The 17,772-nt window shown below is 43.2% G+C and overlaps 1 protein-coding gene across 2 annotated transcripts; it reads right to left on the bottom strand.

The window, feature by feature from the left end:
• Window positions 1-5,784: 5,784 nt before the first annotated feature.
• LOC112815542 (putative MAGE domain-containing protein MAGEA13P) lies at window positions 5,785-8,646 on the bottom strand. Of its 2 annotated transcripts, none has more exons than XM_025861575.2 (2): window positions 8,529-8,646; window positions 5,785-7,194 (listed from the first exon to the last, which is right to left on the bottom strand). In XM_025861575.2, exon 2 carries the CDS (start codon window positions 7,127-7,129, stop codon window positions 6,086-6,088), a length of 1,044 nt encoding a protein of 347 aa, XP_025717360.1. In that variant the 5' UTR covers window positions 7,130-7,194; window positions 8,529-8,646; the 3' UTR covers window positions 5,785-6,085. The 2 variants fall into 2 exon arrangements, with proteins under 2 accessions (XP_025717360.1, XP_073741750.1); XM_073885649.1 differs by lacking the exon at window positions 8,529-8,646 and adding an exon at window positions 8,311-8,520.
• Between the last annotated feature and the right edge of the window lie 9,126 nt (window positions 8,647-17,772).

Raw genomic sequence — 17,772 nt, 5'->3', positions numbered from 1 at the left:
AATGATAGCAAAGACCATTTAATGGCTCTGTTTGGGCAGTGTGTGAATGAAATCATTAAAATGGTGGAATTATTGAATGCAGAATGGGAGCATGTGAGATATAGCTAAAAACAAAGCATATAACGTATATAGTAGTAGAGAGGTATTATCCAAATTCTGAATCAGGACTTTTTACACGGTATTTACTTTGTGAAAGATAATTGTGTGTTAAAAAACTGTGTTGATAGTTGTGTGCTAGTCTCTGAAAGAAGAATAAACATTCTTTTTTTTTTAAAGATTTTATTTATTTATTTGAGAGAGAGAATGAGATAGAGAGAGAGCATGAGAGGGGAGAGGGTCAGAGGGAGAAGCAGACTCCCCGCCGAGCAGGGAGCCCGATGCGGGACCCGATCCCAGGACTCCAGGATCATGACCCGAGCCGAAGGCAGTCGCTTAACCAACTGAGCCACCCAGGCGCCCGAAGAATAAACATTCTTATGAAAATGTTGCATCAGTCAGGAAAATCAAAGTGCAATTTGGAATTAATGCGGTAATGACTGAAGAACATATTTTTAAAATAGCATGATTTATTTATTATGAGCTTTGACAAGAGACATAAACAACACTCCTAGTAATGAATGTGATAATTCTAATTCCTTCTCCTAAAATTGCTTGTATACTATGCTTCCTATAAATACTGGATCCAATCAAATCATGGAGAATATGATTTAGATGTAAATATAATTTCCCCTTTTAAAATGTGTGAATACTTTTTCTGGAGGGAGGGCCTTATTTATTTTTAGGATTTTATTTATTTGAGAGAGAGAGACAGAGAGAGCACGAGAGTGGGGTGAGGGGAGAGGGAGAAGCAGACTCCCTGCTGAGCAGGGAACCCGCCCGATGTGGGACTTGATCCTGGGACTCCGGGATCATGACCTGAGCCAAGACGCTTAACCGACTGAGCCACCCAGGCACCGTGGAGAGAGGGCTTTAAAAAGAAGATAGATTCTTACCTGTACAGCGTTGTCTTTGAAAGTGTGGGGAGAGTTGCATAACTACACATAGCTAACTAAATGGATTGCGTTTCTTTTCTTTATAGTCAAACAAGAAGTAGGCATGCCAGAGGTGGGTAGACTCTGGCGAGAGATTGATCAATTTTGTAAACAAACCCTCTAAAGAATGTGTATTAATTTCTGGTAGTCAAAATCACATTTTGAAATACTTACATTTTATAATTATAAAGGTAATTCGTGTGTTTCGTAAATGTTGGAAATTTTTAAAACCATACATAAGAAAATGAAGGGATCACTTATACTTCCACTAGTAGAGGAAAACACTGTTGGTACTTGGCTGTATATTCTCCTGGTTGCAAATTAGTATGTCTGTGTTAACATAAATGTGTCCACAGCCTTTCAGTTCTGATTTTAATTTGAATAAGACTGAAATTTGGGGGCATTTATCATGCCTAGGTAATTTAGATTTTAAATTCAGATTATAGGACTTCTAGCCACAATGAAGTAACAGGAACCAAACTCTGACATGATATACCTAAAAATCCAGATGAAACATACAAAACAATTTTCAATTTATTGGACATCAGGTCACGAAGGACAGCGATCTCTATGAAATGGAAAACAAATGATGTCAGTTCTATGATATCCTAGTTTATTTGCCTGGGGAGGTAATGCATGCCACAGTGCACAGAGGGGGAAGCCTGGACAGTCTCCTTGAGTTGACATGAAGCTGGGAGTCCAGGAAGGCCAAGGTAGCTAAAATTGGCAGGACAGAATATTAAGAGGAGATTCCTGCACAGAAAGAGAACTCTGGAACTCACACGGGGCAGGGAATAATTCCTGCCCCCATTAGAGTGGAAATCCTCATCATTTGAGTGGAAATCCTCATCATTTGTGTGGCATTAGGGTACCTGAAAGGGTTCTGCCTTTGTAGTGAAACATGGCTGCCAAGTCAGGGAAGGCCCTCCACGTTATTTGGTGCTGAGAAGCAACCAGGAAAATGCACTAGCAGGGGCCTCTTCGCAGAATAGAGTTCAAAGCAAAGCTAGGAAGGAAGGAAGGAGGGAAGGAAGAAAGGAAGGAAGGAAGGAAGAAAGGAAGGAAGAGACAAGGATTGGCATCAGCAGGAAGGAAGAGCCTGTGAAAAATCCTAACAGAATCCTACGGGGGATAGTGGGTTACGGGGAAGGCAGCGGGTCCCGTGCTGAAAATCGAGACTGGATGAGTGGGTAGGACAGCGTGTGCCAGTGTGTGTCTAGGTCAGGGGTGGGGACAGTGAGGAGTTGGGAACGAGAAATGGAGTGGTAAGTTAGGCTGGAGACGCCGAAATTGGGGCTCACGAGTTGTTGACGATGCTGGAGAGCCAGGCAGCAAAACTGGGATTCAGTGCCTTGGCCCGAATGGAGTCCACACAGATTCATGCCTGTGAGGGGCATGACAGTCCACGGCCCAGGAAGGGGCTTCTAGCACAGGGATTTCCCCGCAGTGCTCAGAGGGAACCTAGAGTTCTGTGGTTGGGTGACAGGGCTGCTGTCCCCAAGGAAGAGGGAAGAGTGCTGAGTGGGCAGGACTCGGGGATTATAGTCCTCACTTCGGTCAGACTGCTCTGCCTTCCTCATGTTTATGGATTGGTTTCTTTTGAAGGCTTCAGCTGGAGTGTGATGTCCCATATCTAAAATTTTGACAATCACTGTCTTACCAGTGAGGTATAAGATGCATTATGGAATCTCTGCTTCCCATTACTAGGGACCTCCAGCCCCTTGTTCTGTTTGTGATGAGAAACTAGTTAGTGCAGAGCTTCCAGCTGCTTAAAACAGACACACTAAGTTAGAGGACATAAGTTTCTGGGTATCAGTGGGTGTAAGCTCAGAGTTGGACAAAGGATGCCAAGAGTAAATGGTTTGCAAGAAGTACATTTGCACAATCACCTTTGTAATTAAAATATTTAAATCTGCTTAACCACAGAAATAAGTGCTGGGCATCAATTAGTCAAAACAAGTGTTAGCTTATGCAACAGAGAAGTCCTGAAATTTAAATGGTTTTGTACAAAAAAAAAATAAAAAAATAAATGGGTTTTGTACAATGAAGGTTTATTTTTTGTGCACATCAATTCCGATGTGGGTTGGCAGGGGCTTTCTGCTCTCAGGTAATTCAGGGATCTGGGCTGTTTCCATGTTGTAGCTCTCCATCTTGACACGGGGTCCCCATGTTTGCTGCTGAACAGCAGAGGAAGGATGGAAATGGCATACTGGCTCCTAACTACAAGTGGGCCACCCAGGAAGGAGAGAGAGACAGATGTGGATGAGCACTTGTAGTCTCTCCTAGGAGCCGCCATCTACTAGGTAAAAATGAAAAGCAATTACTAGAATTTGGTATGATGACAACTCCTTTCATGGAGAAGTTCCTGAAAAAACCAAATTTGCCTTGAAATTCACCAACTCTTTTGAGTGCCTGCTATGCGACAGGTGTTCTCAAATACAGGATCACATCTAGTTTTCAAGTGACCCTGTCAGTGTTGGCAGGCCTTGCCCTTTCCAGTAACCTCCATGATCTCAGTAGCCTGGGAATGTTCTCCGTCCTCATGGTGTATAATCAAAACCTTAACTTGTGAGTCTCTGCTCCCCTCCTCATGACTGAACAGTCCCAAATACCTGCACAGGTGCCATTAGGCAGACTGCAAACTAGGATTTTCCTGTGGGCAAGATATAGGTACAAGAAGCAGTGGATGGCTGCTTCTTGTAGGATGGCTAACGTGTTTTTTTAAAACCAGAGCAACATGTCCACCAAAAAACCATTGTTCACCTCCTAGGACTCCAGGGTTTTACATTTCAGCCCCTGTAGCTGTCTGCTTACACGGTGGTTTCTGTGCTGTTTCCTCATCTACCACTTAGCAGAAATGTTTTGGTTTTTGGCCATCTAGGTGAGCTTGCTCATCTGCTGATGTGATCAGCGGCCCGTTTCAAATAATACATCTTATTAGACTCTTACTGCAAATATTAGTGTGGTTTCAAAAACCCTCTCTAACATCAGGGTTACATCCTGAGAACCAGCAGATTATGTGCAAATCAGACTCTACTCACCAGCTCATTTGAAAAACAATTTGAGAGTGTGCCGAGGATGTCCGGAGGGGGTGTGTTCAGGCATCTAACCATCCTCCAAAGTGCACTGCTACTGCTAAAAGGCTGTTGCTAACAGGGTTCCAGAAAGAGGGAGGGACAGCCAGGGGGGGACATCCTTCTGTAAAGAGTAGGGGTGCTCCATGACAGGGGGAAGATGGGTGACTGCGGCTGTTCCGCTGGGAGCACAGGTCTCCAAAGGAAGAGGAAGTGGTAAGTTGGTCAGCAGGCCAGATTCTAGAGTTGGACAGGAAAGCAGAGGAAGACCTGGGCAAGGGTGCCGTCACGCAGGCAAGTGCTGGGACTGGACACATACACAGCAGCGCCTGGGCACTCAGCTCTCCAGGAGCTCTGGGGCTCAGGCAGGCAGACCCTAGGGAAATAAAGCGCAGATAGTCCCCAAATCTTGGCTGATTGTCAATTGTTCCCTTCCTTCTTTGGGCCTACTTTGGCCACGGGACCCGTCTTTTTGTTGCCTGAAAGACCTTATAGAGCATGGAGAAGAGAAATGAGCAAAGAGACAAAAGGTCAGCCTCAGGGTGGGAGGAGTGGGAACAGCCTGGGCTTAGACAAATTTGGACCGGAGATTTAGTCCCAGCCCTGTCACATACTGGACATGTGATCTTGGGCAAACTGCAAACTGCCAAGTGCTATGAGCCTTAGGTTCTTCACCTGTGAAGTGGGTTTGATAAGCCTTGTCTTGTAGAACTTCTAGAATGTATGTAATATAAGTGCCTGGCACAGTGCCTGGCATTTATTGGATCTTTAATAAATAGCAGTAATTAATACGATTTTGACCCCAGACTTGACTCTATCACTCTCTCCTCTGGGATTGAGAGTGTGTGTGTGTGTGTGTGTGTGTGTGTGTGTGTGTGTGTGTGTTTCCATGGCATCTTGGAGAATATGCAGCACTCCAGGACACAAACCACGAAGTGAGCCCAAAGATGCTGCTTCGTAGATACTCTACAAGATGTCCCCGTTCATGGATATATTACTTAATTTGGATATGGGGAAGTCTTCCCCGGCTGAATGCAACTCAAAGCTCCTAGAATTTGAATCAAGGACTAACTCTGTTCCTCCCTCCCAGCTGCTCTAGACTAACTCTGTTCCTCCCTCCCAGCTGCTCTTCCATCCAAACCACTATTTTCACTCATCTCACCCCCACCAAAAGTCTAGCCCTCGCTTGGAGTTGGCCAAATCACACTCAAGATAATTAAAATGCCCTTTCAAAGGAGTGGGCTCTGGGCTTTCCCAGGCCAGGGAAAAAGTGCCAGCCCATGGGCACCACCTCAAAGAAATATCCCCCTATTTTCTGGAAATCCTGTAGGGAACGCATATAGAATGCGTGGTTTGTCCACTGGGCTCAGTGGCACCTTCCGTCCCTGCCACAGGTGGAGACTTCGCTCTGGTTTACCCACAATCCCAAAGGAACTGCTAAGAGCAGTTTTCCATTTTAGACTTTTCTCTCACCTGTAAAACACTTGTAAGAATAAATGAGCCAGTGAGCCAGGGCTTTCATTTATTAAGATTTAATTTCTCATGCATTCTTTAGCCAAACAAATCCAAGTACAGAGCTTTAATTTCACTACCCAGCAGACTAACTGGGATACAGGAATCCTAGGATAACCATCCTTTACATTTCCCCCTCTACTTCTTGATCCCATCTCTCTTACTGCTGGGCTCTTCCATATTTCTAAGGAAATTTCGCTATCAGTGCTATGCTAGTCTCTTCCAGATCAGAAAATAAGTTTCCCAATAGGTTTTCCAGAAGAGCAAAATTCTTATTCTTAAACCCGATAAACAGCAATAAACATGTAACCAGTATCATTCACGAGCCTAGACTCTGAAGCTAAAAAACCTTTTAGAAAGGTGAACATTTGAAAAATACCAAAAAGATAAAATCTGCATTTCAGTCCTCCACTATTTAGAGCCTTGATTGCCCTCTTCAAACACAGAGTGGAGGATCTTCTTCAGACATCACTCAGGGCAGGAGAAGCTGCTAGATGGGACACTGGAACTTTCACTGGCCGTGGCCCTAGTACCACTGGCGGTGGCGACTCTGGGCCGGGCTCGCTCTTTTTCATCTCTCAGAGCTTCCTCATACCAGGATGAGAAGGAAGCGGGGTTGGTACCATTGACCTTGGCCAGAAACTGCAGGACTTTCATCTTGCTGGTTTCAGCGTGGGCCCTGGGACCCCACAGGAACTCGTAGCATGGAGGATCACTGTTAGGCACCTGCCGGTACTCCAGGTACTTTTCCTGCACGAAATCTTTGGTGATGAGCTTCCTGGGCTCCCCATAGATGAAATCCTTCCTCTCAGCACACACTCCGATCTTATTCAGCACCTCCCAGATCCTCTTCTCTGGGACACGGTTGCCCTCCACAAAGATCACGCCCAGGATAAGGATCAGGAGGCCGGTCTTGGGCATGCCCTGGTCATCACTCAGCATCCCGTCGTAGGTGAGATTTAGGATTTTGACAAGCACATAGGAGTGGCTGATGGGGTCTACTTCCTTCACTTCAATGCCAAAGACAAGCTCCATGCACTCACAGGCTTTCCCGAAGATCACAGGGAAGTGGCCCTTGTGCTCTTTGATGACACTCTGCAGCATTTCTGCCTCTGTGATAAGCTCCTTTGTTACATACTTGGCACTCAGGAGCTGTACCAATTCAGCCACCTTCTGGTTTAGCACATCACTGAGCAAGGACTCAGGATCTGGTGGAGCCTGGGAGGTGCTCAGACCCTGTTTTGGGCTGCTGAAGCCCTCCTTTGGTTTGCTCGATGGAGTGGCTTTGACGGTGGTGAAGGAGGAGTCGGCTTTCTGAGAATTCTGGTGAACACTTGGTTTTCCAGCAGCAGGCACCACCTCTGGGGTGCCCTGGATCAAAGGAGAGAGAGAGGAGGCGGCAGTTTCCTTCTCAGTTACAGGAACCTGTGCACCCACCAGGCCCTGATCTCCTGTTTGGGCCTTAAGGTCTCCTTCAGGCTTGTGGCAGTGACTCTTCTTACTGAGAGGCATGATGACTTGTGTTGGGCCAGCAGGCAGGAGTGTGGGCAGGAGGTGGGGGATGGCAACCAACTGGCCTGAGGGAGAGACGGATCATGTGAGAAACTCGACTTTGTCCGCTCTGACAGAAAGGGCCCCCACCTCCCAAAGATACCAGCTAAGGAAGGGAGGAGGGTGGAGGGGACATCTGTATCTGACAGCCCTGCCTGGGACCTCTCACAGCTGAGAGAAAGGACAAGTTTCTTTGCCTGGGGCCCTCTCCATCCTCTCAGCCTTACCTTAGGGTCCTCACCTTTATACCTGGCAGGGCCTGAAACTCCTCTCTGTGATCACCACATACTGGGTCCGTTTAGACCAAGGCCCTCGCCTCTCCGAGACGCCCAATTTGGAAATAGAAGAAAGTTCAGCCTGACTGTATCTTCGGGGGTCCCCAGGGCTGACAGAAGGGATCAGGAAAAATTTCTGTGGAGGTTCCTCTAGGTTCTGTGGTGGGGCATACTCACAGTCCTTCCCGAGGACTTTGTATGTATGTATGTATTTAATTAACTTATTTATTTATCAAAGACTTTATTTGACAGAAAGAGAGAGACGGCAAGAGAGGGAACACAAGCGGGGGGGGGGCGGTGAGAGAGGGAGAAGCAGGCTTCCCGCGGATCGGGGAGCCCGATGCGGGGCTCGATCCCAGGACCCTGGGACCATGACCTGAGCCGAAGGCAGCCGCTTAACGACCGAGCCACCCAGGCGCCCCAGGACTTCGTATTTATTCCTGACGAGGCCTGCACCCTTTCTCCTTTCTGCACACATGGGAATGAGACCCTCAGGCCAAGGCACCCGTCTCCCGGGGACCACCCACAAAGAAGTACAGACATTTGGGGCAGACACCTCGCCTAAAGGCCCTGCCCTGAGCCTCCCAAGGCTGACAACAGGGAAGGGTATCCGTGCTTTCTGTCTGCGGGGAGGTCCCCTTAGCCCTCCACAAAGGTCTTCATCTTACGGCCCAGCCGAGCCCAGGACCCCTCCCGCTGACGGCCTGAGGTCACACCCCTCAAAAGAAGCCTCATGCCTTCAGACTCCCAAGATGGAGGTCCGGATGCACCACATTGGGGGCTCTGCATGGGGCTTTGAAGGCAGACAACGGGCAAGGGAGGGGTGAGGCGTGATTGGGCCCCTCAGTCCTTATCCTGGGTCCTCACCTTAACGCCTGCCAGAGCTTGGGACACGTCCCTCTGACGACCGGAGTCCGCTCCCGTCAGAGAAAGCCTCACATCCCCCAGACTCCTGATGGACGTCCTGATACACCACACCCGGGGCCCGGCGAGGGGCCTTCCGGGCAGACAACAAATGGCGGCTGGGGCCTTGGGCACCCTCTCTGCGGTGAGAGCTCCCCTCAGTCCTTTCTTGGAATCCTCACCTTAGCGCCAGCCAGGGCCTGGGACTTCTCCCTCTGGCAACCTGAATCTGCTTCCGTCCGGAAAAGCCTCACGTCCCTCAGACTCCCAAGATCGACGACCAGATACAACACATCCGGGGCCCTGAGCGGAGCATTCTGGGCAGGCGCTAGGGGCGGGGCGGAGGGATGTGGGGCGGGGCCGGGGGGGAGGGATGTGGGGCGGGGCCGGGGGGCGGGGCGGGGGGGGAGGGATGTCGGGCGGGGGTGCGGGGAGGCGCAAACCCTCCGAGGTGAGATTTTCCCCTCAGTCTTTTTCCGAGTCCTCACCTTAACGCCTGCCAGAGCCTGGGACACGTCCCTCCGAAGATCTGAGTCCACACCCCAACGATGAAGCCTCACGTCCCTCAGACTCCTAAGGCGGAAGTTAGGATACCAGAAACTCTGCCTGGGGCCTTCCAGGGATGACTTGGGGGCAGGGCGGGACTGCCGGCCCCTTCTGTCTGGTGAGAGGTCCCATCGCTCCTTGTAGTTCTTTACTCCTAAAACGACTCCTTCTGCTGACGAGAGTCCAACCCCCTCAGAGTAAACCTCACCTCCCCTAAATTCCCGAAGTCAGGACACAACACATCCCTGTACTCAGCCTGGTGTTTCCCAGGGCTGATAGTAGAGTGGGGTGGGTTCCAATCTACTCAGGATGGGAAAACCCCTGAGTCCTTACCTTGACTTCTTGCACTGGCTGAGCGCCCTCTCTCTGTTGAGCTGAGACCTCACCCATCAGGTCAAGGCCCTTATCTCCCCAAGATACTAGTGAGGCTGGATCTTAGCATGACCGGTCTGTGTGAGGTCTGTAGGAGCTGACAGTAAGGGCAGGGTAGTTTCTTTGTGGCTCCCTACATATCGTGGGTTGGGGGTTTATACTCAGTCCTCCACAAGTACTTATATTTCTTCCTGATACGGCCTGTACCCCCTGCCTTCACAAGGTCCCTATCTCCGTGAGATGCCGACCACACAAACGCAGGTGATAGTTGAGTGGTAGTTGATACCTGTTCCTGGGGCATCCCAGGGCTGAAAGCAGGTGTGCATTCCTGTAGGGCCCCTCTGTTTGGGGTGGGTGGCTAATTCAGCCAATGTGATGCTTAGAACCCTCCGTGAGGGTTCTCACCTTGATGCCTGGCAGGGCCTGGGACTCCTCCCTCTGCTGACCTGAGTCCTGCCTCCTCAGATCAAAGCCCTTACCTCCCTGAAAATGTACCCCCTCTCCAGTGGAAGTCAGGGTCTGTGACATCTGGCCATCATGTCCCAAGGTCTCCCAAGGCTAACAGCTAGGCTAGGATGGGCATGGGGACCAATCTCTTCTGTGGTGGCAGTTCTTAGTTATCCCTTAGATCATAACCTTGACTTCTGGCATGTAGTTGGCCTGTTCCCTCTGTGGACTTGAGCCCATCCACTTTAAACCAAGAGTGGAGCACAGCAACCCAAGTTTGCCATCTTGGCACATTCAGGTAAGGCAACAAATCTGTAAATAATTTAAGGACAGTTGACATATTTCTAATATTCTGAATCCATCAGAACATTTTAGAGTTGTCTCCATAAAGGTGTTGAACATTTTTGTGAAGCTTTTTCTTAGGTAATCTTTGGATTTTCATGCTGTGGTGAATGGGATATTTAAAAAAAATTCGTAATGTGTGTATTATCTTACACTTTTTGCATTTTCCTAGAGACAAATGAATAAAAGGTTGCAGTGTCAATGAGAGAAATGGTAGTGTTTTAATAAAATTTAATTTTTCCAGCTTTATTGAACTGTACTTGACAAATAAAAATTATATGCTTTTAAGGTATACAATGTGATGCTTAGATATAGATTGTGAAATGATTATGATAGTCAAGCTAATTAACATAGCCCTCACCTCACATAGTTACCGTTTTGTGTGTGTGTGTGTGGTGAGAACACTTAAAGTCAACTCTCTCAGCAAATTTTAAGTGTACCGTAGAGTATGGTCAACTGTAATCACCATGCTGAATATTAGGTCTGCAGAACTTATTCATTCCGCATAACTGAACCTTTATACCCTCTTACCACAATCTCTCCATTTCCTGCACACCTCAGCCCCTGGCAACCACCATCCCACTCTGCTTTTATGAATTCAACTTTGTTAGATTCCACATATAATTGAGATTATGCAGTATTTGTCCCTTTCCGTCTGACTTATTACACTTAGAATAATGGCCTCCAGGTTCTTCAGTATTGTCACAAATAGCAAGATTTCCTTTTTGTAAAAAGCTGAATAATATTGCAATGACACAATGGAATATAATATTTATTAATTAATGATCTATAATAATTAGTATATATCACATTTCTATATATATATCTCACATTTTTATATGTATCTCTCATTTTCTTTATCCATCTGTCCATTAACTGACACTAGGTTATTTCCTTATCTTGGCTTTTGCAAGTAATGCTGCAATGAACATGGAGTGCAGATAGCTCTTTCAGATACTGATTTCATTTTCCTTTGGATACATACCCAGAAATGGATTGCTGGATCATATGGGAGTTCTATTTTTAATTTGTTGAAAAACCTTCATGCTGTCTTCCATAATGGTTGTACCAATTTACATTCCCACTGTGCAAGAATACCCTTTTCTCCACATTTTTTGATAATAGCCATCCTCACAGGTGAAAGGTGATACCTCATTGTGGTTTTGATTTGCATTTCCCTGATGATTAGTGATGCTGAGCACCTTTTCATATACCTATTGGCCATTTGTATGTCTTCTTTGGAGAAATGTCTCTTCTGGTCCTTTGCCCATATTTTTAAATTCAGGTTGTTTGTTGTTCATGTTACTTATATATTTTGGATATTAACTCTAATCAGATAGATGATTTGCAAATATTTTCTTCCATTCAGTAGGCTGCCTTTTCACACTGTTGATTGTTCCCATTGCCTATGCAGAAGCTCTTCAGTTTGATACAATCCCACTTTTCTATTTTTGCTTTTGTTGTCTGTGCTTTGGGTGTCATAACCAAAAAATCATTGCTAAGACCAATGTCTATTTTTTTTTCTAGTAGTTTTAAAGTTTCAGGTCTTACATTTAAGTCTTTAATCCATTTGGAGTTGATTTTTGTGTGTTGTGTGAGATAGAGGTCCAATTTCAGTTTTCTGCATGTGTATATCCTGTTTTCCCAATCATTTTTGGAGGAACCTTCCTTTCCCCATTGTGTACACTTGACACTCTTTTTTTAAAAAAAGATTTTATTTATTTATTTATTTATTTATTTATTTGACAGAGAGAGACACAGCGAGAGGGGAACACAAGCAGGGGAAGTGGGAGAGGGAGAAGCAGGCCTCCCACAGAGCAGGGAGCCTGTCGCGGGGCTTGATCCAAGGACCCTGGGATCATGACCTGAGCCGAAGGCAGAAGCTTAAAGACTGAGCCACCCAGGCACCCCATACTCTTGGCACTCTTGTCCAAGCTCACTTGACTGTAGATGTGTGGACTTACTTCTGATCTCTTTATTCTGTTTCATTGATCTGTATATTTTTTACCATACTGTTTGGTTACCTTAGATTTCTAACGTATTTTGAAATCAAGAAGTGTAATGCTTCCAGCTTTGTTCTTTTTGCTTATGTTTGCTTTGGCTATTCAGGATTGTTGTGGTTCTGTATAAAATTTTAGAACTGTTTTTTTTCTATTTCTGTAAAGAATACCTGTGGAATTTTGATAGGGATTGTATTGAATCTGTAGACCACTTTGGGTGGATTTTTTAACACTATCAATTCTTACAATCCATGAACATAGAAGTCTTTCCATTTATCTCTGTGTTCTTTAATTTCCTTCATTGATGTTTTATAATTTCCAGTGTATAAGTCTTTTACCTCTTTGGTTACATTCATTCTTAAATACTTTATTCTTTTTGTTGCTATTGTGAATTGGATTGATTTCTTAATTTCCATTTTGTTTTCTTAAAAATTTTTTTGAAGACTTTATTCATTTATTTGAGAGAGAGCGAAAGTGATCACAAGAGAGGGATCACAGAGGCAGAGGGAGAAGCAGACTCGCTGCTGAGTGGAGAGCCCAATGCGGAACTCAATCCCAGGACCCTGAGATCATGACCTGAGCTGAAGGCAGATGCTTAACTGACTGAGCCACCCAGGCACCTTTAATTTCCATTTTCAGTTGTTCATTGTGCATAGAAACAGCACTGATTTTTGTGTTGGTTTTTGTATCCTGAAACTTTAATGAATTCCTTTATTATTACTAATAGTTTTTTGCCGTTGTTGAGAATTTTCTATTTATATGATCATGATAATGATCTGCTTAGCGTTTCTTCTAAGGCAGGTCTAGTGGTGCTGAACTCCCTCAGCTTCTGTTTGAGGAAGTCTTCATTGCTTCTTCATTTCTGAAGGACAGCTTTGCCAAGTATAGTATTTATGTTCATGTATTTCATTATTAACCTTTTAATGTCCGTGGGATGAGTAGTGATGGTCCCTATTTCATTTCTGATATTGGTAATCCTGTTTTTTTTTTCTTGGTAAGCCTGACTAGAAGTTTATCAATTTTATTGATCTTTCCAAAGAACCAGCCTTGGGTTTCATTGATTTTCTTTATTGTTTTCAATTTCATTGTTATTTGCTCTGTTTTTCTCTCTGCTTTCTCTAAACTTTGTTAAGTTGTACTTTTATTGTCACTCAGGTAAAAATATATATTTTAAATCTCTCTCTGAGCTTTTTTCTTTGACCCATGAATTATTTAGAAGTGCGTTATTTAACTTCCAAATATTTAGGGGATACTCTACCTTCTTGCTATGGCTTTTTAGTGTAAATGCATTGCAGCTTATGAACATACTTTGTATGATCTCGGTTCTTCTGAATTTGTTAAGGTGTGTTTAATGGCTCTGAACCTTTTTCTATCTTGATAAATATTTTATGTCACTTGAGAATAATATACATTCTGTTGTTGTTGGATGGAGTATTTTATAAATGTCAAGTAGATCAAGTTGATTGATAGTACTGTTCAGGTCACCCATATCCCTACTGATTTTCTGCCTGTTTGATCTATCAACTACTGACAGAGTAGTATTGAAGTCTCCAAATAGAATAGTGGATTTGTCTATTTCTCCTTTCATCTCTGTCAGATTTTGCTTCACATATTCTGACACTTTGTTTTTAGTCACATATACATTTAATATCTTCTTGGAGAATCGACTCCTTTTTCAGTATGTAATGCCCTTCTGTATCCCTGATGATCTCCCTTGCTCTAAAGTCTGCTTCTATGAAATTAATATAGCTACAACAGCTTTCCTTTGATTATTGTTAGTATGGTATAATTTTTTCCATCCCTTTACTTTAGGCCTATCTTAATCTTTGTATTTAATATCAATTTCTTATAGACAAAATATGATTGGATATTGTTTTCTATCACTTTGTCTATCTGTGTCTTTTAACTATGTATATAGGCCATTCAAATTTAAAGTGTTGATATAGTTGGATTAATATTTATCATGTTTGTAACTGTTTTCTATTTGTTTCATTTATTTTACATTTCCTTTTTCTCCTTTTTTCCCACCTTCTTTGATTTTGAGTACTTAATATGATTCCATTTTAACTCCTCTTATCACTTAGTATATCAAAGATACCTTTTTACAGCTTTATTGAGACATAATTGACATATAATATTGTGTAGGTTTTAAGGTAGGCAACATAATAATTTGATATACGTATGTATATATGCATATACATATACATATACATATGTGTTGCAAAGTGATTACCCCAGTAAGGGTGGTTTAACATGTCCAGTACTTCATATAGTTACAATTTGTGTGTGTGTGTGTGTGTGTGTGTGTGTGTGTGTGTGGTGAGAACTTTTAAAATCTATTCTTTTAGCCACTTTCAAGAATCAACACAGTATTATAAATTGTAATTATCATACTGTATATTCTATCCCTACAACTTACTCATCTTATAACTGGAAGTTTGTACCCTTTGTCCACCTTCACCCATTTCCACTCCCCCACCTCCCCCCTGGCAACCACCAATCTGTTCTCTGTTTCTATGAGTTTGGTTTTTTGGATTCTACATGTAAGTGAGACCTTACAGTATTTGTCTTTCTCTGTCTGACTTATCAAATATGTATTTTTTTAATTAGAAGTATTTTTTATTTTCCTTATTTAGTGAGCCCTCCTGGTATATGAAAAACATGATTAAGAAAATTCAACTAACATTTATTATTTTGGTGAAATATGGCATTGATTTTTTTTAAAAAAATCATTTGCACAAAAGCAATCTTGGTTATAAAGCAATGGCATATCTCACCAAAATATATGTCTTTAAAAGTTTTTAACAATTTCCCTAGTTTACAATTACATTTTTAATTCATAAAAGTCTACCTTGAAATAACACTTAGCTGCTTCACATGTACTATATATATTTTATCAAAGGGTATTCCCAATTCCTTCCTATTATTCATTTTTCTTACACATATACTATAATCATCCAATACATTGTTACTAGGCAGTTATCAGTTAGATCAATTAAGAATAAGAAAAATAAATCATTTTATTTCTTCTTCATTTATAGCTTCTCTAATGCTCTACCCTTCTTTACTTAGATTGAAGTCTTTGACCCATGTTATTTCCATTCTGCCTGAAGAACTTCTTTTTAACATTTCTTTCAAGGTGCATGTATAGGCAATACCCTCAGTTGTTATTTGTCTGAGGAATTCTTTATTTTCTCTTCCATTTCTGAAGAACAGTTTTGCTGGATATGGAATTCTAGGTTTGTGGATTTTTTTTCTTTCAATACTTTAAATGTTTCACTTCACACCTCTTTTCTGCATAGTTTCTGTAATTCTACTGTCCACTGTAATTTTTATATCTATGTATTAGTTTCCTAGGGTAACCTCAGACTGGGTACCTTAAAACAGAAATGTATTCTTTTTTATTATTTATTTATTTATTTAAAAATATTTTATGTATTTATTTGTCAGCGAGAGAGAGAGAGTGAGAGCACAAGCAGAGGGAGCAGCAGGTAGAGGGAGAAACGGGCTTCCTGCTGAGCAAGGAGTCCGATGCAGGACTCAATCCCAGGACCCTGAGATCATGACCTGAGCTTAAGGCAGACACTTAACCAATTGAGCCACCCAGACATCCTTGTATTCTCTTTTTTAGATTTACTTATTTATTTTAGAGTGGGGGGAGGGGCAGAGGGAAAGAGGGAGAGAGTCTTAAGCAAACTCTTCACTGAATGTGGAACCTGATGCGGGGCTCAATCTCACAACCCTGAGATCATGACTTCATCCGAAACCGAGAGTCAGATGCTTAACCAACTGTGCCATCCACGTGCCCCCAGAAATGTATTCTTTCACAGTTCTGGAGGCCTGAAGTCTGAAATCAAGGTGTTGGCAGGACTGCACTTCCCAAGACTCTAGGGAAAAATTCCTCCTTGATTTTTCCATCTTCTGGTGGCTCCAGGCATTCCTTGACTTGGGGCTGCATAATTTGAATATCTGCCCCCATCTTCTCATGACCTTCTCCCCTGTGTCTCTCCTTTGTGTATTTTGTATCTTTTCCTGTTCTTATGACATTTGTCTTTGGATTTAGGGCCCATCCAGATAACCCAGGATGGTCTTATCTTGGTATTCTTTAATTAATTACATTTGCAAATAACTTCTCTTTTTAAGATTTTATTTATTTATTTATGTGAGAGAGAAAGAGAGAGAAAGAGCGCATGCATGCACATGAGCTGGGGGGAGGGGCAGAGGGAAAAAGAGGGAGAAGCAGATTCCCCGCTGAGTGTGGAACCTGAAGCCAGGCTCTGTCTCCTGACCTGGAGATCATTACCTGAACCGAAACCAAGAGTCAGACGCTTAAGCACCCAGGAGCCCCAAGATTTCATTCTTTTTGATGGCTGAGTAAAATTCCATTGTATGTATACACACTACATCTTCTCTATCCATTCATCAGTCTGTGGACATTTGGGCTCTCTCCATAGTTTGGCTGTTGTTGATAATGCTGCTATAAGCATCAGCGTTCATGTACCCCTTCAAATCTGTATTTTTGTATCCTTTGGGTAGATACCCAGTAGTGCAATTGCTGGATCGTAGGGTACTTCTATTTTTAACTTTTTGAGGTACCTCCATACTGTTTTCCAGAGTGGCTGCACCAGTTTGCATTCCCACCAACAGTGTAAGAGGGTTCCCCTTTCTGCCCATTCTCACCAACATCTGTTGTTTCCTATGTTGTTAATTTTAGCCATTCTGACAGGTGTGAAGTGATATCTCATCATGGTTTTGATTTGTATTTCCCTGATGATGAGTGAGGTTGATCATCTTTTCATGTGCCTGTTAGCCATCTGTATGTCTTCTCTGGGAAAATGTTTATCACATATTCTGCCTGTTTCTTAACTGGATTGTTTTTTGGGTGTTGAGTTTGATAAGTTCTTTATAGATTTTGGATACTAGTCCTTTATCAGATATGTTGTTTACAAATATCTTCTCCCATTCCGTAGGCTGCCTTTTAGTTTTGTTGATTGTTTCCTTTACTGTGCAGAAGCTTTTTATCTTGATGAAGTCCCAATAGTTCATTTTTGCTTTTCTTTCCCTTGCTTCTGGCAACATGTGTAGTAAGAAGTTGCTATGGCCGAGGTCAAAGAGGTTGGTGCTTGTGTTCTCCTCTAGGATTATGATGGTTTCCTGTCTCACGCTTAGGTCTTTCATCCATTTTGAATCTATTTTTGTTTATGGTGTCAGAAAGTGGTCTGTTTCATTCTTCTGCATGTTGCTGTCCAGTTTTCCTAACGCCATTATATTGTAGTTTCTTGAATGCAAATACTCAGAACAACTTTCAGCATGTGAATATCTGCACCCTCTCCATCTATGCTGCAAAAGACCTAAGTCTGGATAATACTCTTTTTGAGATGAACATAACCCCTCAGGTTTAAAACAATACTAGGCTACTTGGTAGGGCAAGTTTATTTTTATTTTTATTTTATTTATTTTTTTATCATTATGTTCAGTTAGCCAACATATAGTAGAGCAAGTTTAATTCACTGAAGTCTTGACAGAAATGATTGCCTTGAAGCCTTGAAGGCAGTGCTTTCAGGCTGAAAATAGAAATCTGAGAAGTGCAACATGGACATTGGGAAAATGAGGAGGGATGGAAAAGTTACCTAGAAGTAGCCAAGAAGTGAGTGTTCTTCAAGGCACATAAGGGAAATTTGTAGGAAAGAAGTGAGATGATTCACATATCTACCAAGAC

The sequence above is a fragment of the Callorhinus ursinus genome, unplaced genomic scaffold (genome assembly GCF_003265705.2).
Source record: "Callorhinus ursinus isolate GAN/ISIS: 27379988/994484 unplaced genomic scaffold, GSC_fseal_2.0 scaffold64, whole genome shotgun sequence".
Classification (NCBI taxonomy): Eukaryota; Metazoa; Chordata; class Mammalia; order Carnivora; family Otariidae; genus Callorhinus; species Callorhinus ursinus.
The sequence above is the reverse complement of the archived record's forward strand: the minus strand, read 5'-3'. Positions and strand labels throughout refer to the sequence as shown.

Excerpts from the sequence above, each read along its gene's own strand:
- LOC112815542 (XM_025861575.2), bottom strand. The coding sequence starts at position 7,129 with ATGCCTCTCAGTAAGAAGAGTCACTGCCACAAGCCTGAAGGAGACCTT.